Source organism: Sus scrofa, chromosome 1 (assembly GCF_000003025.6).
Source record: "Sus scrofa isolate TJ Tabasco breed Duroc chromosome 1, Sscrofa11.1, whole genome shotgun sequence".
NCBI lineage: Eukaryota > Metazoa > Chordata > Mammalia > Artiodactyla > Suidae > Sus > Sus scrofa.
In genome coordinates this window covers 133,117,673-133,141,155 of record NC_010443.5, presented here as the reverse complement: position 1 = coordinate 133,141,155, position 23,483 = coordinate 133,117,673, and the positions used below count along the sequence as shown (strand labels likewise).

Here is a 23,483-nt window from a genome sequence, read left to right as displayed (position 1 = left end):
TTTTTTCTGGCCTTCCAACTTCAAAGTCTCTTCTAAACTAATTTGCTTATGTTTTGACCTTCCAAGTATCTTTATTTTTAGAAGTGGCATTTATTTTAATGATGGCTGTAGTTTTGGATAACTACATAGAGACCTCCTTGCATCAAGGAAGACATGCATTTTGTTTTGTTGCCTGTTTCTGGTGTTTTTCTGAATAGCCTTTGGTGTCCATCAGCTCTCTCAGATTACTCATACATAAAGAGGACACTTTCTGCAGAGCCTTGTTCACTATTAATGTCACCACTTTCAATGGTTATGAACCTGTGTCCTTGTGAGAAAGTCACTTCTCTTACTGTCTTGTGTCAGACTAGCCATCCTCTAGCTCTTGGTTCCCAAAGTCCACGAGGAAGATACATTGTTCGAAGTTATATTATCTGAAGCTCATCTATCAACACTGTTCATAGTACAAACCCTTTTCAAATACTAAAGAGTGAGGAGAGCATACTTTCTTCTACCTTTATTATATGCCAGCAGAGCCAAGCTATAGGATAAGAAGCATCATTTTGATCCTGGAAGCTGATTACATTTGGGAACTTTGTGTTGTTTGTTTTGTTGTTTACTGAACAGTCAGATATATTTGTTTTTAAAAGTGTGTTTTTTAAGAAGCTTGATTTAAGGTCTGGATCAAAGCATAGCCTCTTAGTTCTAATCAGTGCCACTGCACTTTATGCATTCAATTTATATGGTGTGCCAATTTTTGTCTGCCTGTTCTCAAAGGACATTAAAGTTTGATTTGTTTCTGTAGTGGTGGATCAATCAGTATATTAAAGTGCTATTTAAGCAGTGGAACTAAGAGACAGTTTTTAGCAATGTCAGCTGATGAAAATTTTTTATTCTGTATAATGTTTTCTTTACTTAGGATAATATAGAAACGTAGTTCTCTTGAGCCTCAATAAATATACCAGTAGTGACCTTTCATATGGCCCAGGAAAGCAGTGGTTTTTACTCTACGATTTTATAAATGGAATGATCATTGATTTGTTGGGGTTTTTTCCTTTTTTATTGCCACACCTGTACATATGGAAGTTTCCAGGATAGGTGTTGAATTGGAGCTGAGCTGCCAGCCTACACCACAGCCATGGCAATACCAGATCCGAGCCATATCTGCAAACTACACTGCAGCTTGCAGCAATACCAGATCCTTAACCCTTTGAGCGAGGTCATGGATCAAACCTACATCTTCATGGACACTATGTCAGGTTCTTAACCCATTGAACCACAGTGGGAACTCCTGGTTTGTTATTTGTACTCTAGAAACTTCCCAAACTAATTTGAATATTATCTTAAAACTAATAAAAATCATTAGCCATTAAAAACACAATATGTGTGATAATATTGATGTTTGTTGGTAATCACAAAACTATAGAATTGTAGAACAGTGGAAATGAAAGATAACAACCAACCCTATGACTCAGCTCCTTATTTAACAGATTGAACTGTGAAAACTTGGACACAAAGGATGACATGTTGTTATTTTATTTCTTTTAGTAACAAGTTTATATAATTCATATACTGTATAATTTATTAATTTTAAGTAAACAATTCAATGACTTTCAGTGTATTTGAAGTCATGCCATCATCATTACAATCAAATTTGGGACAATTCCATCACCCCAAAAGAAACCACAGACCCATTAGCAGTCACTACTCATTTCCCCACAACTCCCCTAGCCCTAGGCAAACACCGATCTACTTGCTATCTCTAATGATTTGCCTATTCTGGACACTTCTTTTAAATGGAATCATGCAATATGCAATAAGTTAAATTTCTCTAACTTAACGAATGTTTTTGAGGTTTATCCATCTTGTAGCATGCATCTCCACTTCATTTTTTAAATTGCTGAATAATATTATTAATATATTATTGCATTGCTATATCACATTTTGTCTATCTAATTGTTGATGGACATTTGGGTTGTTTCTACCTTTTGGCAATTATGAAAAATACTACTATGAAAATTCTTGTGTAAGGTTTTTTGTGGGCATAAGTTTTCTTTTTTTTTTTTTTTTTTTGTCTTTTGGTCTTTTTGTTGTTGTTGTTGTTGTTGCTATTTCTTGGGCCGCTCCCGCGGCATATGGAGGTTCCCAGGCTAGGGGTTGAATTGGAGCTGTAGCCACCAGCCTACGCCAGAGCCACAGCAACGCGGGATCCGAGCCGCCTCTGCAACCTACACCACAGCTCACGGCAATGACGGATCATTAACTCACTGAGCAAGGGCAGGGACCGAACCTGCAACCTCATGGTTCCTAGTCGGATTCGTTAACCACTGCGCCACGACGGGAACTCCTTTGTGGGCATAAGTTTTCATTTCTCTTGGGTATATACCTAGGAATAGAATTGTTGGGTCATGTGGCAACTCTTTACTACCTTGTAAGGAAATGATAGAATGTTTTCTAAACTAGCTACACTATTTTATTTCCTACCAGCAGTGTGAAAGTGTTCCAGTTACTCCATATCGTCACCAAAATTTATTATGACCTTTTAAAAAAGATTATTACAGCCATTCCAGTGGGTGTGAAGTGATATCTTACTGTGGTTTTAATTTGCATTTCCCTGATGGCTAATGATGTTGAGAATCTTCTCATATGCTTATTATCCATTTGTATATTTTCCATAGAGAAACATCTATTCTGATCATTTGCCCATTTCTTAATTGGTTTGTTTTTTTATTATTGCGTTTTAAGGGTCTTTTTTATATTCTAGATAAAAGTCCTATCTCACATATAATTTAAAAATATTTTCTCCCATTCCCCCCCAAAAAAAAAAAAAAAAAAAAAAAGGAGTTCCCGTCATGGCGCAGTGGTTAACGAATCCGACTAGGAACCATGAGGTTGCAGGTTCAGTCCCTGCCCTTGCTCAGTGGGTAAATGATCCGGCATTGCCGTGAGCTGTGGTGTAGGTTGCAGACGCGGCTCGGATCTCACGTTGCTGTAGCTCTGGTGTAGGCCGGAGGCTACAGCTCCGATCTGACCCCTAGCCTGAGAATCTCCATATGCCGGGGGAGCAGCCCAAGAAATAGCAAAAAGACAAAAAAAAAAAAAATTATTTTCTCCCATTCCATTTGTTTTCTTTTCACTTTCTTGATGGTATCCACTGAAACACAAAATTTTTTATTTTACCGGTTTCATTTGTCTATTTTTTGTGTGTGTGGCTTGTGTTTTTGTTATCATATTTAAGAAACCATTGCCTATTCCAAGGTCATGTTGATTTATGCCTATGCTTTCTTCTAAGAGTTTTTATGAAGTTTTTCTTTTTTAAGTTTTATTTCCCAAATTTAGATATTTGTTTTGTTTCTTACAATTAAGTCTTTGATCTATGCTGACCTAACTTCATATATTGTGTTAGGTAGGGGTCCATCAGTTCTTTTGCATGTAGATATTCAGTTGTCCAATAAAAACTTGTTATTCTTTCCCCCAGAAAGTTGTCTTAGTAACCCAATCAAGTATAAGTTGATTGCAAATATGACAATTATTTCTCTATGTGATTCTATTGATTTATATGTCTATCCTTATGCCAGTACCATCTTGTTTTGATTACTGTAGCTTTGTACTAATTTTTGAAATCAAGAAATATGAGACCTCCAGCTGTGCTCTTTTTAAAGATTGTTTTGGCTATTCTAGGTCATTTATGTTTCTCTGTGAATTTTAAGATCAGCTTTCAATTTCTGTAAAGAAGGTAGCTGGGATTTGGATAAGAATTTCACTGAATCTCTAAATTCCCTTGAGTACTAATGCTATTTTAGCAATTTTAAGTCTTCTAATCCATGAACATAGGATATCTTTCCATTTATTTGAGGCCCTCCTTCTTATCTAGTTCTTTAATTTCTGTCAACAGTGTTTTGTATTTTTCTGAACGTTTTACACTACCTTGTTAAATTAATTCTGAAATATTTTATTACTTTAAATACTATTTTAAATGGAATTGTTTCCTTTATTTCATTTTTGGATTGTTCATTGTTAGTACATAGACATATAATTGTTTTTTGTATATGGATCTTATTATATCCTGACATCCTGCTGAGCTCGTTTATTACTTCCTTGTTTAGGATTTTCTATGTACAAGATCATGTCTTCTGCAAATAGGGAAAGTTCTATCTTCTTCTTTTCAATCAAGATGACTTTGAATTTCTTTTTCAAATTTCTTTTTCCAATTTATTTTCTAATTTCCCTCCCTAGAAACTTGGTGAAGATAGAACTGGTAAAGCAGACATTCTTGTCTTCTTCCTGAGCTTAAAGAGAAATATTAGGTGTTCACCATTAAGTATGATGTTAGCTGTGGCTTCTTCCTAAATGCCTTTGTTGGGTTAAGGAAGATTCCTTCTATTCCTAATTTGTTTTTTTGTTTTTTGTTTTTGTCTTTTTGCCTTTGCTAGGGCTGCTCCCGTGGCACATGGAGATTCCCAGGCTAGGGGTCAGATCGGAGCTGTAGCCGCTGGCCTACGCCACAGTCACAGCAACACAGGATCCGAGCTGCGTCTGCAGCCTACACCACAGCTCACGGCAATGCCGGATCCTTAACCCACTGAGCAAAGCCAGGGATTGAACCCTCAACCTCATGGTTCCTAGTCGGATTCATTAACCCTTGAGCCATGGTGGAAACTCCTGTTGTTTTTGTTCTTATCGTGAAAGGTGATGAATTAGGTCAAGTGCATTTTCTGAATTTATTGACATGATCAAGTAGTTTTTCTCCTCTATTCTATTCCTATGATATGTCATATATTAACTGATATTCAGATATTAAACTAACCTTGGATTCCTGGGATAATTTCCACTTGGTCATAATATAATTATTTTTATATTTTGCTGTACTAGCTTTGCTAACCTACTTTGAGGAATTTTCATTTATATTCATAAGGGCTATTGGCCTATAGTTTCCTATAATATTTTCTCTGGTTTTGATATCAGGACTCATAGATGGCATATTATTTTCTTAAAGTATCAAAATTCCTTAGAAAATTTCAAATAGTAAGGAAGACTGAAATTTGATAAGTATAACTCTTTTGCCCTGTCCCTAGTTCACTGTGAATAGGATTAATTTGTACGTGCACATGAATATACATATGAATTCTATTCACTTGGACTTTGTGTGTATGTTTTGGAGGTTTGTGGTTAATGATGAAAAGTGATTGTCTGAGATCACTTTATTTAAAATTAATACAGTCATTTCAGATTCTTAATTTTCTGAATTAAGCCCAATAAAACTCAGGCTCATGAATCAATACATTTGGGCAGATTTTCCAGTCTCTTGTGATACATTCAAACAAGCCTCCACAAAATAGATGAAATTCAATTAGGCTATTGATGATGAATTTTGGATATAAAGTTTGCTATTAATTCGAATATCAATATATCAATAGACCATGACAGACAATACCACTCTTTTTATTTTAATGTATTTTTTCTCAGCATAGCCAAATTCTCTCCCTGTCTCTCTCCAAATTTCTTATATCTTATTATGAATTATTGTCTTAGATAAAGTGACATGGATTGGTGGTAGGTCTTCTAATTTGATGTCAGATCTCCTCTAAATTGTAGATCAGGAACTCAGACACCTTCCATCTTACAACTCTGTCATCACCAGCATATGGTTTCCAAGACATCTTCAACATACAACTTGCAAAGTCGTCATGCTCATCTGCATGGAGCTACAGAAAGGAAGGAAGAATGAAAGATCATATGTGGGGGGTTTATATGTCCCAAAAATGAAAGTGATGGCATAAAACATTTTGTTACTTACATCTGTTGCTAGACATATAGAAATTCTTAATTGCAAAGAAAATTGGGAATTCTCATCTCATGAATCCAGAAAAAAGAGGAAACATGTTTGGTGACTATCCAGCCAGTCTCTGCCACAATTATCATTCTCCTCTATGAAAAAGTTGCAGAATCAGAAATTTTTATTTCCCAAACTTTCTCCCTAATTGAATTGTCTATATCTCTTACTAAAACTCATCTTCCCTTGACCTAAATTTAGAAAACTAGAATTTTAGATTCAAAATTATTAGTTATCTTTTATGCATTTTTTAACATTTTTATATCAAAATTTAATTGTTCATCATATACATTGGCAAAGATTGTGCATATATGTAACTATTTCTAGTGTTTGTATCTTTACATACATATCTTATTTAATTAGACTCTAAATTTCATGAGGGAAGAAAAAAAATGTAACTTAGCTTTGTATCCCTGGCACTTAGCATGATACCTTCAATATCATACTCATTCACTTTTTCAGCAAATATTTGTTAAGAGGCTACTATATAAAATTTAATGTGCTTAGTATTGGAGTACAGAAGAAAGCAATAAATTTCTCTATCCTCAGAAAGCTTGCAGTCAAAAATTCCATATCAGCCAACAAGGTGACCTAGAGATTCTGAAATTCTACCTCTACATAACATCTGATGATGCCTCATAAAATATTAAAAACGCTATTGTGGTAGCTTTGTAATATGTTGATTTGGCTAGGCTGACCTATATTTTCCAGAAATCCCTTTCCTATACAATTCTAGTTAGGGGTGGGCCACAAGACAAGTTTGGATAGGGGAAGTGAGTCAGCAACCACTTTGTAACTCATACATGTTGCTTACCTTCTGGATTACCCTACTGGCTTGAGGAAAGAGTTACACCAACTGCTCCATATTAGCTCTTCCTAAATCTTCCTTCAGATTTTCTGACTCCTGGGCCAAGTGTGTTTGTTTAGCTCAATGGGAAAGGACCATCTGCAGAAAACCTATACCACCAAAGTCAGAGACCAAAAGAACTGACATGCTCTGTCCTCATGGGTTCTCTCTCATGCTTATAATTCCAAATTAGTATTGCTCTCTATCTGTTTATATCCATCTTTCCTTTCCTTCCCTGTGGATTTCAAGCCATAGCAAGAGACAAGAGGTTTACAGAGACTTTTTAATCAGCTACTACAATTGCTTAAGGTCAAGTCTGTAAAACAATGACAAATCTCTCTCTCTCTTTCTTCCTATCTTTTTACCTATATTCTGCTTCTCTGAGTGAACCCTAAACTCTGATGGATGCAACTATTTTAAATGAATAGGTGAGCCTGCGATGAAGTAAGAGAAATTTGCTGAGGCCCAAAATAAAATACAAGTCCAGGAAACTAAGAAAGAACTGAAGTTTTCCAGCCACTGAAACATCACATATGAATACCAACAATATGGACTTGCTAGGTACCAGACATTGTTCTAAGAATTTTGTGTACATTAACTCATCCAATATCCTTGTTAACCTCATGAGGCAGGTGCTGTAATCATCCCAGTGTTGTGGCTGTGGAAATTAAGACAGTTAAGGTCATAAAATTAAGGTCACAAAACTAGCAAGCAGCAAAGCCAAAAGTGGAATCTAGGTTTGGCTGCAGTGCCTGTGCTTTAACTCTGTACTGTAAATACATGGCCAAGCACTTCAGTACATAGTAGGACTAAGAATAATCTGAAGATGGAATTATAGACTGAAGACAAATTTATATAAAACCTGGACACAGAAAGCCATAAATTTAGATGGAAAATCCAAAATAAAGATCTCTCTGAAGCAGGCACAACCTGAAGAAATCAAGTCTCCATTTGACTATGAAGCCAGCTGTCATGTTTACAACCTCCTTTGGTGTTAGATGGTTGTTTCTGATCAAATTTGATATTTGGGCCTGCACAACCTCACCATAAAATATATTGTATGACAGAGGTGATGTTACACACACTATCCATTACTGGCTATTTAAACCTTCATTTAGCTGTGCTACTAGAAGTCCTGACATGAACAGTAAAAAATGAAACACATCAAACTTAAAAATGTCATCCGTATTTCAGCAGCCTCACCAGACTATGACTACAAAATAGACACACTGTTCATATTCAAACTATAATTACACATATCCCAACTGGCCTATTTTTGGAAAGCAGCCTTCTTAGAGCTTCCCCTATGTATTTCTAAGAGTTCCTCATAGTACTGCCTCACATAAAATATGAAGAAAGAACCCCATTTCCTTCCACACCAGCTCTCTTAACATTACACTCCATTTCTGCTGTGGATGGCCTTATGTGCTTACCACTTCATGAACATGTCTATCCACAGCTGGTGACCAACCACTGATTGTCACCCCCACAGTCTGACCTCAGGAAGTAAACATTCTTCTCCCTGATTCCCTACCTTATACCTGAGACTAGTCTGTAACTTTCAGCAATACGTCACTGAAGGCTTAAAGAATCATGTAACTATAATACCAAGATGCTATCAGGCATCTGATTATCTCCAAAGAAGAAATGGCTAACAGATGGATGACCAACAAATGGCCAATGTGCACATGAGAAGATGCTCAATGTCATTAATCATCAGGGAAATGCAAATCAAAGCCGCAATGAGGTACTGCCTCATACCTGTTAGGATGGCTCTTAACAACAACAACAACAAAAAGCCAAAAACAAAAACAGCAGATTGCAAGGGTTGGTGAGGTTGTGGAGAAATTGGGATCCTAGTACACTATGGGTAGGAATGCAAAATGACTCAGACCACTATTGAAAACAGTATAGGTATTCCTCAAAAATAGAATAAAAATAGAACTATCATATGATCCAGCTATCAAATTCTGGGTATTTATTTAAAGGAATTCAAGATCTTCAAAAATTACTAGCACTTCCATGTTTATTGTGGCACTATTCACAGTAGCCGAGATGTAGAAACAACCTAAATGTCCATGATGGGTGGATGATTAAAAAAAAACACAATATAGATATACAATGGAATATCATTCAGCCTTTAAAAAGAAGGAAATATTGCAATATGTGACAAGGTGGTTAAAACTTAAGGACATCATGCTAAGTGAAATAAGCCGATCACTGGAGGACAGATACTACATGATTCCACTTACAAAAGTTATCTAAAATAGTCAGACTCAGAGTTCCTGCTGTGGGGCAGCAGGTTAAAAATCCAGTATTGTCTCTGTGGCAGCATGGGTTCAATCCCCAGCTTGGTGCTGTAGGCTAAGGATCTGGTGTTGCTGCAGCTATGGTGGGGTAGGTCACAGTTGCGATTCAGATTCGATCCCTGGCCTGGAAATTTCCATATGCCATGGGTGTGGAAAAAAAAATAGGCAAAGTCGTAAAAGCAAAGAATAAAATACTGGTTGAAAGGGGCTTGGGAGAGGGAGAGTGGGAAAGTTGATAAAACAGTGGGTATAACATTTAAGGTGTATAAGGTGAGAAAGTTCTAGAAATCCACTGCATAACATTGAGTCTATTGACAACAATACTTGATTGTGTACTTAAAAATTTGTTGAGAGAGTAGATCTCAAGTTAAGTGTTCTTACCACAAATAAAAAAAAAAAATTTAAGTAGATAATCAATAAAACCCAAGAGGCTAAACTCAGTCTAAAAACTTAGGCACCTGTGGATGGGTCAAACTCAGCAGCCAACAACAAAAATCTTCAGGCCTTTCCACTCTACAAACTCAAGCCTAACTAAACTCCAGCTCTCCTAATCTAAGACGGACTCTCTTCCCCACCCCTGAGTGACTGATATTCTAACCAGGGATTCCCTTGAGAAACATTCTACTCCATACCCACTAGGTGTGTTTTACCCTTGGAGAACAGAGAAGTGAATTAATGATAATATTCTGAAATCTTATTTCCTGATGTCTGAACTATTCTGTCTCCAAAAATGCCACGTGTGAGATATCAGTGGTTGAAAGAACCCAGGTGTTGCTGCACCAAATTGACTTCAGTTTCTTTTCAGTCTCTCCTCACCTATTAGCTGAGGAGATGAAACTATATGGGCATGTGGTAGAAGTTCCTCAGCATGTGCTATGAAGAAGTACTTAGACAAGAACACTCTGATTTAGGGTAATGTGAGCTGCTGTAACAAACAAGATAAAAATTTTAGCAAATATGTTTTATTTTCCACTCAATGATCGAAAATAGCATTCCATGTCTGCAAGTAATGCTCTTCTTTGAGGCAATTCAGGGACCAACGCTTTGTTCACCTTGGGGCCCTGCTATTCTCTAGACTCTGTGTCAGCTGAATCCATCAAGGAAAAAGGGAAAGAGAGCTTAGAGAAATCCTATCCACTTCTTAGCATCCTTGGCCTGGAAGTGATACACATAATTTCCACTTACATATTTTTGACAATGAACCAATCACAAGGTCACAACTAATTGTAAGAAAGGCTAGGAAATAATAGTCTAACTCCATGCCCCGCCCCCCGGGGGGGGGGAACCAGTTCATAAACAGCAGAATTGGCCTTTTTTGGGTTTTGTGTGTGTGTGTGTCTGAACACACACACACACACATGCAAATAGTCAAAGAAAAATCAACTTCTTTCCATAAAGCAACCTCCATTCCAATTTCAAGGGAAAAATTATCCAAATCTGCTGGAGTGCTGTTGCGCTAGTATACTCAATTTACTTAACAAATTATTTTACAACTCGGTCTGAAATAAGTACATTTACATTACTTCATTGCATTCAGAGCTCCCCAAACAGTAGGTACAGAGGTTGTGATTTAAATCTACATGACTAAAAGCAAAATAATCCCTCCCAAGATGAGCAAAAGGGCTTCCCTAAAGACTAATTCCTGCCTTCACTTTATGAGCCAAAACTGAAGTGAACTTCAAAATAGCAGCACTCCGTCTTTAAAATTTTCAAATTCAGTGTCTACTGCCTCCCTGTTACAATTAAATTGTAGATTCTTTGGGAATTCATCTTTGTATGTCACGTGGTGACTCACATTTGACAAACCAGGCTGTCAGTAAACATTTGTGGAACTGAACTGATTTGATGTTGAGGACTTTCTTCGGCAGGAATTTTTGAGGCGGAGGTAGTGACCCCAGAGAGTGACTTACCAAGACTCTTTATTCTTTGTTTCCACTTCGTAATGCAGGAAAACAGCTATGGGAAGGCTGATGATTTTTTCTAGCAGGCTGGTACGGGCACATGTGCCCACCTGAACTAACAGTAGCCTAACCTCATTTAAAATAATCCTGATTGTACAGGTTTTGGATTCAAACAAGCTAGCTAACCCAAGCCGTTTGCACAAGAGCTTAAAAGAGTTTTGTAATCCTGGTGTGTTAAATAGGTGTGCTTTCCCACACATATTTGTGAATGGTATTGATTCCTTGTTATAAGCCCATAGCTTATGTGTTGTACCAGGTCTTTTGGGTTCACTAGACTTGTTTCTTCAAGGCTCCTGTATCCAAGGAACACTTGTATGCATGGATTTGACAGAGTCTCAGGCTTTATTAAATAGACCTTTTTGGCAATTTGTTTCTTATGTGACTTACCATTTTTCCTCCTGAAAGTCTATCATGTTTTCAACCTACAGTATATTCTCTATATACTAATTGGGTTAAAAAATAAACCTAAACCTGCAACTGACACAATTTATGGGGCCCCCAATAAGTCCACTGCATGAAAAAAAAAAGTTTAAAAAATTGTAACAAACTGGGAGTATAAGGGAATTTCCTTAAGCTGATAAAGAACATCTATTAAAAAGGCTTCAAACAATACTTCGTGGTAAAACAATAGAAGCATCCCTAGTTTAATTAGAAACAAGATATGGACACCATTTTCCTGACTTTATTCAGAATTTTATTGGACTATCTACATAGTACAACACAACAAGAAAATAAAGTAGAAATATGAGGATAGGAAAAGAAGAAACAAAATTATTGAAATCAATAAAAGTATGTTTCTATATAGCCAATATACTATACGAAAAATTAGCAATGATTCTGTGTGCTAGAAATAATGAATTAGAAAATATGAGATCAGTTTTTCTAAAAGCCTAAGTATTTAATCCTGAATATCTAGCAAAATATGGAAGATTTTAATAATATCTTAAAGGGCATAAGAGACGGCCTAAACCAATGAAAAGTATATGATTTTTGTGGAGAAAAACCAAACTCATAAAAGTGAAGATAATTCTCAAATTAACCTATAACTTCAATGCAGTCAAAATTCCAACAGCATTGTTCCAAACTTGATGCTAAGTTGCATGTGCAAAGATAAAAGGCTAAGACAACTAAGACAATTTTGAATGGAAGGAGAAGAGAAGGCATGATAATGTCCCACAAACTGTTAAGATCTATTATAAATCCGTGATTTAAAAACCATGTCATATTTGCAGGGATAAACAAACAGACTAATGGAACAGAATAGAGAGCCCAGGAAAATACCCACATATATAGGTCTCTGACAGAAAAAAAAAAAAAAATGATAGACCCGTAAATAAACAGTATAAGAACAATTATTTATCTACATGGAAAAAATATAAAACTAGAATTATCTCTACCGGAGTTCCCACCGTGGCACAGAGGGTTAAGAATCTAACCACAGTGGCTTGGGTCTCTGCGGTGGCACAGGTTTGATCCTCAGCCCAGTTCATTGGGTTAAAGGATCTGGCATTGTCTGAGCTGTGGCTTAGATTCAGTCTCTGGCTCAGGAACGTCCATATGCCATGGGTGCAGCCGTATAAAAAAAAAAAAAAAAAAAAAGTTGGAGTTCCCATTGTGGTACAGTGGAAATGAACATGATTAGTATCCATGAGCACGAGGGTTCCATCCCTGGCCTCACTCAGTGGGTTAAGGATCCCAAGTTGCCATGAACTGTGGTGTAGTTCTCAGATGTGGCTGTGGCGTAGGCTGGCAGCTGTAGCTCTGATTCAACCCCTAGCTTGGGAACTTCTATATGCCTCAGGTATGGCCCTTAAAAAAAAAAAAAAAAAACTTAAAAAAGAATTATTTTTACTATGCTCAAAATTATATGGCAAATAGATTAAAGACTTGTTTTAACTCTTTTAGAAGAAAATATTGGGGAATATTAAAAAAAGGTCTTTGCAAATATGCCAAACAAAGGATAAGGCTTTTCAAAAGACTGATATATTTGACTTCATTAAAGTTTAAAATTTTTGCATTTCAGAAGGTAACATTAAAAAAAGGCAACATGCACTGGGCAATGTAATTGCAACATGTATAAAAGATAAAGTACCCAGAATACATAATGTTGAAAAATCAATTTAAAAAAAAAAACTCAGTAGAAAATTGAGGAAAGCTAAGACCAGGGAATTTACACACATAGGAAGAAATCTAAATGCATCAAAGCTTATAAAAATATCATCTACAACAGTAACAAAAGAAAATGCAAGTTAAAACTGTGAAATACAACTTCACTCTCATAAGACCGGTAAACATTTTAAAGCTGAGTTATTCCAAGGATATATGAGCATGAGGGAAGCAGAAGCTCTCACATGTGCTAGTGGGACAGAAAACTGATACAATTGAGAAATATCTGATAAAACTGAAGAGAGAATTTTGAGCCTGGTCTTCTAGTTATGTATTCTAGTACTCTATAAGTGTATATGTGTACTAAAAACGGTGTATAAGAATGCTAATTGCAGTACTACTTTTGCAAGCAAAAATAAATTTGGAAAAACCCTACATATTATCTTTGTGGAATAGAAAAATAAATAATACAATTGAATACCACATTATAATTTTTTCATCAATATTTACATGTATATTAACATGATATTATCATAGATAAAACTAAAATCCATAATTTGAAACATTTATTAAATCTGGTGGGTAAAATATGAGTATCTATTAGGATCTATGAGTAATAGATACTCATTAGTATCTACTTTTATCTAACTTTTTGTATGCCTGAAATATTTTATAATGTGATAATAACAAATTATTGTCTTATGCAATATTAAGCAGAATCTGCTGAATCCAGGAATTTCCCAAATGATTGTCCTCTTGTAAATTAGCCAGCATGGACAACATTTCACAACAAATTGATCTGTAAATTACTTCACTGAATTTTTACCATTTTTTTGGTTCAACATTAGAATGTGTCCCCAATTAAAACTGTATTTGTTAAATGTTGAAATAATAAAACACCATTTTTCCCTTAATAGTAAAATGGTCACCCACCATTGGAAACATTATGAAGACCTCTAAAAAGAGACCCCACAAATTATCTACATTTTAGGCCAAATTTCTTTGCTGCTAATGAGTCCTAAGGATTTGGGAAAGATATAGTTCCTATTTGACCCTCAGTGTCATCTATGTAATGGCAGTTTGAACTAGAGGATTCCTAAGAATACTAATACTTATAGCTCAGGGACCTACAATTTGACTTGAAAACAAAAAAGTAAACAAGTTCAAGCATCCCAAGCTCAAGAAAAAAAAGGAAAAAAATTTTTAAAAAGTTTTTGATTACTAATAATTCCTAGAGAACAGCTACTAATTAAGTAGTTAAATAGGTGATTAAATTGAGAACTTAAACCTCATCATAAACACAAAGCATACTCTATTGATATTCTGGGTTTTGAAGATCAGTAGCTGGTTGAGAAACTTAAGCAACTGAATTCAGAATATTTGCAAATATCCAACTTTCAAAAACCCTGACTCTTTTTGAAGTCAGAGTGCTACAGGCAAACAGAACATAACTTTGATTTAACTTTAAGATGTGTTCATAACAACTTATTACCCTAAATCCTTCTATTTTTCTCTCCCAAAGGCAAGTTGCAAAAGTCTTAAATACCTCTATAATTATAGTAAACATAGACAACAATCTTTAAAATTGCACCATACTATTTGGTGTTCCTAACCTATGGGCTGTTTATAAAGAGAGAGATTAAAAGAAGCCATCTGGGAAGTGGAATCAAACACCAGATTCCAGGTGTTTGAGAGGCAGTGCAAAGACATTTCTTTCTTCTTTTCAGTGTTAAATGAAAATGGTTATCACACATATGCTATTTTCTACCTTATATACAAAAAGCCTGGAAATCTCTGTGATTATATTGCAAATGGTATTTTTGTTGGCTTCTACCCTCTTGCCATCCTCTCCACTCCCCTACCCCTACAGGAAATCTAGAGTAATCCAAAACTCTATAAAATAGGACCCATAATTAAAATAATTTATGTTCAGTAGTCATTATTCTTTACATACTTATACTTATTCCATCCATCTTTCTATTTTTAAGGGTCTTTCATTTAGTGGCCTTTTTTTTTTTTTCCTCCTCCTTTCCTGTCTTCAGTTAGAGTATAAGGTTTTTCTGTGTTGGTATGGAAGCCATAGGTTATATTTCTGTTCTTCTGATAGTTTCCCTAAACATATGTACTTAGCTATATGTTTTTCTAACAAAGTCTAAATCCTTCAGTGTCTCCTCCCAATGAACAAGACAATGACCCTGGAACATGTGAACATTTCCCACCCCCATAAAGTTATTACTGTCTAGCTTTGGTTTCTTATTTTTAACACAAGATGATATTATTTTTTAATACTTCAATTGTTCTTTTTAAATTTACTGATATCTTTAACTTCTGTGCTCATTGTTGTTTGTTATATTCATCCTTTCCCCTCTGAGTATTCTCAGCTCTATGGTAGAGTTGCTTTTTTAGGAAGGATGTGTGGGTGGAATGTATGCCTGAAAATGCTTTTACTTTACTGTTACCATTGAATAACCATTTAGCTAGGAACAGGATAGTAGGTTGTCTTTTTTTTTTTTTTTTCCTGAGGACTTTGAAGATGGTCACTTCATTGTCCTCAAGGATCTATGGTTACAGATAAGAAGTCTACTGGCACTCTAATTTTCTTGATAGCTAGTTTTTCTTTGGAGTTTGGTAGTCTTTGAGACTTTTCTCTTTTTTTTTTTTTTTTGACTTTTGTCTTTGTAGGGCCACACCTGTGGCATATGGAGGTTCCCAGGCTAGGGGTCTAATCGGAGCTGTCCCTGGGCTACGCCAGAGCCATAGCAAGCCAGATCCAAGCCGTTTCTGCGACCGCTACAGCTCACAGTAACGCCGGATCCTTAACCCACTGAGCGAGGCCAGGGATAGAACCCACAACATCATGGTTCCTAGTCAGATTCATTTCTGCTGCACCACAATGGGAACTCTGAGACTTTTCTCTCTATCCTTGATATTCTGTAGTTTCACTGTGAGTTGGATTTATTTTAAGTTACTGGAAACCTGAAACTCACTTTCCAACCCAAGGATTCATATTTCTCTTTAATTCAGGAAAATTCTCAACCAATTTTCCTTCAAATGTTCCCTCTCCCAAGAGTTCCCTGGTGGTGCAACATATTAAACATCCCAAGTTGTCACTGCTGTGGTGTAAGTTTGATCCCTGGCCCAGGAACTTCTGCATGCCACAGATGTGGCCAAAAAAAAAAAAAAAAAAAAAATTTGCCTGTCCAAAACTTTATACAAACTAGATTCTTTATACAAACTAGATGCTCTAAATTTCTAACATCCATATATTTTCAAGGTGTATGATTTTGGGCAAACTCCTTTAAAATTCTCAGGCTCTGATAATATGAGAAAAATTCCAGAACATTGTGTCTTTAAATTGATAGCACCTATAGAGTGTCTAAAAACTGACTTTACAAAGGTCCATAGCAAGATCCATTGTAGTGATATTATGGAATAATGGGGATAAAGAAAAGTCCCTAAAATATTTCCTTCACAATATGACTGGAACCGCAAAATGTTTAATCGAAAGGAAACTTCACTTTTCAAAACATAAGCCTGAGACACAGAAAGATTAAGGATGATTTCATTTTCACTTCAAGCTATTGTCAGAATCAGTGCTAAACCTCAAATCTCCAGAATTGCAGTATTCTTAATGCCATTCCACATCAACCTTAGAAATACCTTATCAGTCAGGTTGAAATCCCTCCTCAGCTCATTTTCTACTCCACCTGTGGAGTATCTTGAATATCAGGGATCCATGGAGCACCAGTGGAATCATGAGGGGTTAACCAACACATCCAGCAACATGAATAATCATCCCTCCAACACCCAGCCCTGCCCAAGCAGCCGAACAAGAGTGATTCACTCAAAGAAAACCTACTGGAAATATTGTGAATTAAAAGGGCTGTGTTGTTGAGGAGCTGAATATTTGTTCACTGTATAAGCAAACCCACACTGATTTTCTGTAGGTGGCTGCAAAAATAAAGTTTCTACCAATTTCTTAAGAACTATATTATAAGACCAACTTGGTGGGGATTGATCTAACTAAAAGAGCCCTTTCATGGGCTAAAGAGCTTCTAATCAACAGTATCAGAGAAAATTGAGAGCTGATTAAAGAAGAAAAAAAAAAAGGTAAATCAGGCAGGGCAGGGAGGTAATTAGGCAGTCAAATGAATTATGCCAGGAACATGGTTGCTCTTTGAAAGAAAAAGGTAAGTGGGTCTGAACAAGAGTCACTCCTTTAATCTCTCAATTGATAAGTAATGTCAGTATTTCAATTTTAACTATCTTCCCAGCACTCTCCTAAAGGATCATGGGGAAAAGGTCAAAAATTATTAGCAGCTGAGTTAATAAATACACTATGTGTTTTCTCTCCCCCTTCTGAGCAAGATGAAAAGGAGAGCTTGCAGAAGGGAAGAGATCCCACTTTGTCAACTCTGGGTGAGGCAAAGCAGGATGTGATTGGACTTTGCCCACAAGTATATACAGAAACAATTCTAACTCAAGCAAATACAGATCCTCACCCTGGTTAAGGAGTCGAGAAAGAATCATTCATAAGCAAGAGAAAAGGTATTTCTTAACTGAGCCTGGAAGGAAGGAGCAAATGAAGATAAAGGAATGTAGATATGTTCAGGTGAAGATTTTAAAATACCCTAATCTTACTGAAGAAATGTGAGATTGTCAGTATTTTCTACAGCTGTTTGCAGAGGTAAAGAAAGCAATCTTGGGGGTTTACAGAGAAAGAAATGTATTTGCAGCAACCATTAGGAGATGGAGTTAGGCAGGTAATACAGGAAGAACAAACAACAGAGTTGAGATATCATGGCTAAGGAGGAAATATAAGATTTTGTGGGCCATTTGGGTTTAATTATCAGTCTTTCTTTAGCAACTTTCATAATTAGGAGCAGTAGACAAAAAAGGTGCCTCTTGAGGTCAGGAGAAACTGATTAACTGGAGCAGAAAAATTAATAGGCTGAAAAGATCACCCTGAAGTTAAGGAATTTTAGTTTCTTTTGAGGAAGGAGTCAAATGTGGTCAGAACTTTCAGTGAATTGGTAAGGGGCCAGAATGGATGGCCCTGGGACTAGAGAAGCTGAACAAAATGCATGACTAGCTCCTAAGGAAGGTGGCGGGTGGTGCTGAGGGATCTAGAAAACACAGGTCAGATCCAGGGTAGTGCCAATATCCATCAACCTGTATGAGCACAGGGAACCCCAATAGGAGTTATCAAACAGTAACAGAGTCAAAACAGCTGCACAGATAGAGGCCAAAGGAGGTGAGAACCTCTGGATTTCAGTAGCAACTCAGGCAACAGTGTCATTAATACTAAATACGGTCCAAACCACAGGGGGAGAAACTGACAAGGAATTTGCTCCTCAATCAAGGGATCAGGTATTAGGATGATGCTTGAATCCCAGCACAGACTAGAGAACAGATCAGAAGCCAGTTATGGAGCCTGGGTCTGTGCGGTGAGGCCTAGGAGAAGATGCCAAACTAGGGAGGACATGCAGAGCTCATCCAAGGCAATTTAAGCACATAGGCCACAGACCATTTCTCAAGTCTAACATGAACCCTAGGGAATAAAAATATTTTTCTGACTTTAAGTATATATTCAGGCATGGTCTTTATCAGCTCAGAGGTTGAGCAGAGCTAACGTCAGGTTGTAAGGTTTCCATTTCTATAGTTCAGTGGTTCTCAAACAGAGGCAACTTTGTTCCCTAGGTGACATTCAGCAATGTCTGGAGGCATTTTTGATTGTCACAACTGGGGAGGACTTGGATGCTGGTAAACCTCCCAAAAAACAATTATTGTTCAATCCTTGATCAGGAAACTTCCATAGGTCACAGGGGCAGCCAAAAAACAATAGCAACAACAACAAAAAATCTTTTAGCTTTATGTTTGAAATTTTTAGTAATAAAATGTTGGGGGAAAATGCAACTTCACTCCTACTCTTTGTTTAGAAAGAAAAAGTAAGACTAAATCGTATGTATTTAAGTAGACTATAAAAAGAGTGTTCTGGCAAAGCTAATTTAACTTTTGCTTCAGGAACACAGATGCAATAGAGCCCTTAGAATGTACTCCATGGATCTGAATCATTGGCATCACCTGAGATCCTCTCAGAACTGTACAATCTCAGAATCCAAGATATTCTCAGTCAAATTTGGAGTTTAATAAGATCTCCAGGTGATTCATATGCTCATTAAAATTTAAGAAGGGAGTTCCCGCCCTGCCACAGTGGGTTGAGAATCCAACTGCAGCAGCTCCGGTCGCTGCATAAGTACAGGTTTGATCCCTGGCCTGATGCAGTAGATTCAAGGATCGGCTGTTGCTGCAGCTATAGCATAGGTCATATCAGAGCTGTGGTTCAGATTCAATCTCTGGCCCAGGAACTTCCATATGCTGCGAGTGCAGCCATAAAATAATTTTTTTTAAATATTTGAGAAGGAATGGAGTAATACTTTTTATTCATTCATAAATTTAAAAAATATATTTATTGAGTCCTGTTATTTTCCTGGACCTGTTTTAAGTGCTGGGGACAGAGAATGATTAAGATAAATTCTTACTTAAATTTTAGTGAAAGAGACAGCCAATAAATAAGAAAACAGTAGTTCAATAAAACAGGTAAAGGTAGTTAGAAAAACTAATCAGAAGCTATTTTAATTAGGGAATTCAATAAGTCCTGAGCAGAACCCTGAATAATGAGGTGGTAAGCAAAGTGGAGGTGAGGAGACAGGGGAACAGCAAGTATAAAAGCTCTGAGACAGGAGCCAGACTTTCTACCATTTCACTTGTCTGAAACAGAGAACCCATATCTCTAAGATAAAGCTATTGGACTAAAAGATCCCTGAAGTCTTTCTAATTCTCTAATTTCATGACTACTCTTAAGATGACTATCCGTGAGTATCCTAGGAAGAATAGAGAATTGTATTTTTGTTTGTTGGTTTGTTTGTTTGTTTGTTTTTATTTTGGCTGTGCCTCATGTGGCATGTGGAAGTTCCTGAACCAGGGACTGAACCCATACTATCACAGTGACTCAAGCCACTACTGTGGCAATGCCATATCCTTAACCCTCTACACCACAAGGGAACTCCCAAAAATTGTATTTTTAATGGAAGCAAACCCATGCTGCATTTTTAAGGTAGCAAGTGTTAAAATGGCCACATGTGGCATGGTTCTAATCAGTATTTAAGTTGCTCATCATTCAAAGATCTGTTCTCCTGGCATTTTCTCACTTCCTCATCCCTCAACCCATAAAGGCCAGACAAAGATAATTGATACCTATTGATCCTCAGCTAAGGGCTCAAGAAGCCCTTCTATCTAGGACTCATTCCCATCACGCTCTCTTCATCTTCCATTTATTACTTGACACCCCGAACAGTGGATTCCATCTTTCAAGGATGCCAACATCCCAGGATTTGAAGCCTGAGATGAAGTTCTGAAATTTAGCAAGTGGGGTGAGGAATATCTCAACCTAGCCCTATCAAACATCCCTCGAGTTTCCTTTGGAAATTATTCACACACGAAACAAGAGTAAACTGGGAAACAAGGTATCATATTATACACATCTCTTGGCAAGTCTCTGTTCAAGTAGATGGCTTGGGCCCAAAATCTGCATGGAGTTTTACCTTCCTTCCAACCCTAAATTCACACTTTACCAGCATCAAGCTCCCGAGGGGAAGTCAGTAGGTATCCTGCCAACTTCATCTCCAGCTATCCTCCTGCTACATTTGTGATCCAGATAACATTGCAAGGAGTTTAATTCCTCAAACCCACTCCACTCTTTCTTATGTCTAAGCCTTAAGATATGCTATTCCCTCTGCCTACAACAAACACCCTTTGCACCCACAACTCTCTTCAATTGGCTAAATGCTGCTTATCCTTTGGATCTCTGAGTCCTCCCCTAGGTAGCCTTGCACTTCTACTAGCAGAGCTTTTATCACATTACATTGTGATGATATATTTACTTGTCTGCAGTCCCCCAGGCTGTTAAGGAACAGGAGGAGTCAGATACATCCTGTTCAGCTTTGTTAACACAAAACTGTATCTATGATCCCTGGGACACAATAGGTGCATAATGATTATTTATTAAATGAATGAATGTAAATTCCATTTGTCTTTTTAATTTTTTTAACCTCGCTCACCATCTTCAGATCTGTATGCATTTCCACAAACTGTTCTAAACTTTTTGAGCAAGGAAATGCTTCAGAATTGAGAACTTGCTCCCCTGGCATCTTAATATCCAAAAAAGAATTTCTTTCAGGAGTCCCAGGAAGGGAATGATGTAAAAATACGGTAGAATTCTTAAAGAAAATCCAGGAATTCATGACTCCTGTGACAGCTGAAATAAATATACTGCCTTAGTCATCACTATTCTTTTAAACCAGTTTGAGGAAACATGTTTTGCTTTTTGTTTTAAACAGGAACAGATTGCTCAGGGTTTGGGGGAGCCAGACACGAAACAGAAAGCCCTTCCTCTTTCATTTTACAAGTCCTTGCTGTCTGCCCAGCGCTGATATATTTATTGAACTGCAGATTAAACAACCTTCTTTCTCCTCTCCAAATGGCCTGGTGTGGTGTTGGAGAGGGAAAGAAATCAGGAGCACGCCTCCAGCTGCCAGCCTTGGGAGCTTAGCACTGAAGGAGGAAGGCCAGGAATTCTGCTCATCCTGGACGCAGGAAACTCTGAACCCAAGTGGCCTGAGTCTAAACTTGGAGAGGGAATTAGAGTTGAAAATTAACCCTTCAGCTGCTGGACAAGCTCAGCAAGTTGGGCAATGATACTACTTAACAGATCAAAAGAGGAGCAAGTAACTGCTATCTGCTCCTAAAGTCCTTTTGGCATTTTCTCTCTGGCTCTGGACCAACCTGTTCTTTTTTCGTTTGGGGAAGTACATAGAGGGAAACCAACATTTACTGAGTTTTTTTTATGTGCCAGCGGGCACCATATGTAGTGATTTGCATGCACTGTCTTATTTAATCATCCATACCATCATGTGATTGTATTGATTTTTATCCTCATTTTATGAAGAAATTGATGCTCCTAGAAAGCAAGTAACTTAGCCACTTAATTAATAAACAATAAAACCGAGGTTCGGATCCAAATCTAATAAATTCAAACCCCAGTATTTTTTTCCTTCTGCACCTGGGAATTGGCACCTGAAATCTTAGAAATTTGTCCAAACTTTTGAAGAGAGCACAAAATTTTAAAAGGTTCTGCACAGCTCATATCATCACAGTAACCATTCTGCAGGTGAACTATAGTTGATCATAGACAGAATATTGTTTCCAACTATAATGGTAAGACTTTTCTGAAAGAGCATTTTGACAAAGATTAACTATTTATCCAGTTAACCCAGATTCCCTTTACAATTGAGGATGATTATGACATCCATAAATTAAGTATTTCCGTGTTAAATAACAGCCCTAAGCACTTAGAGTTTTCCTTAGCATTCTCTATCTATATTTTATAGCATCTCTCCAGGGATGTTATAATGATTTGTCTGTCTTTCCCACTGCAATATGAGCTCCTAAAGGGAAGGTAGAGAGAATGTGATTCATTTTTGTGTTGCTTAACCCAAGGCCTGGCAGTCATGGCCACTCATTAAATGTTTGTTGGATTGATCTGGCAGAGACCACGACTGTGAAAACAACTGGCTATAATGGAGTTTGATAAGAATTACCATTAAAATATGTTCAAGATGAGGTGTAAGCATTTAAAAACAATCAATTAATTCTGTCTAAAGGAAGGACTGTTGGGAAAATTGCACAATGTGATGAGTTCACCAGGTGAAGAAGGAATAGAAGAAAGGCATTTCAAAGAGAGAGAGGCTTAAGCAAAAGCAAGACAGCAGGAAACAGGGCAAGTAGTTGGAAGAGGGACCCGTGGATTTGTCTTCTTGAACTTTTGAGATAGGCAGAGGAAAAGGAACAAGAGTCAAAAGAGTTAAGAATTTTTGTCAACAATATCAAAGTGCACCTACTTCTTTCTTTACACTTTGTGCTTAGCCTATCATGGAAGGTATGGCTTTAGTCCAGAAGCTCTGAAGCTGGTGTGTGCTTATAAATAGGCCATCCTCTTAGAATGCTTACTCCTAATATCCCTTCTAGGATTTCAAGGGGAAGTGAGGTTGAGTGACTTAGAAGGGCAAAGATCATCAATACCAAAGAAGCCTTTTTGGAAGACAGAGAAAATTCCCTCCTCCTAAAAGTGAGAAATGAAGGGCTTCCCAGAGTATTTGCACATGGGAGCTCCGCAGCCAAGGGCAATAAAGGGAATTGACACTGAAATAATCACTTTCCCCTCCCACAGGCTAAGGAACCCTAGAGCAGTGGCTCTAAACTTGCCTACAACTTAAGGTCACTTTCAAGTACCCTGATGCTCAGGCTACACCACTGACCAATTGATTCAGAATCTCTGGAGATGGAACTGGGCCTCATGACACTTTTAAGCTCCTTTGGTGATTCCAATA

The 23,483-nt window shown here is 37.1% G+C and overlaps 1 protein-coding gene across 2 annotated transcripts in view; it reads right to left on the bottom strand.

Annotated features, from left to right (window-relative positions):
* The window catches only part of LOC106506784 (basic salivary proline-rich protein 2-like), a 120,974-nt gene continuing 102,062 nt past the window's right edge, over positions 4,572 to 23,483 (bottom strand). Inside the window, exon 3 of one of the 2 annotated variants that reach the window (XR_002345566.1) lies at positions 4,572 to 5,684. Coding sequence is in view for 1 of the 2 variants with exons in the window: in XM_021098035.1 (XP_020953694.1) it covers positions 5,671 to 5,684 (14 nt within the window). In the remaining variant the exon portion in view is untranslated. The remainder of the gene's footprint in view (positions 5,685 to 23,483) is intronic. The other variant, XM_021098035.1, reaches the window with a different exon arrangement.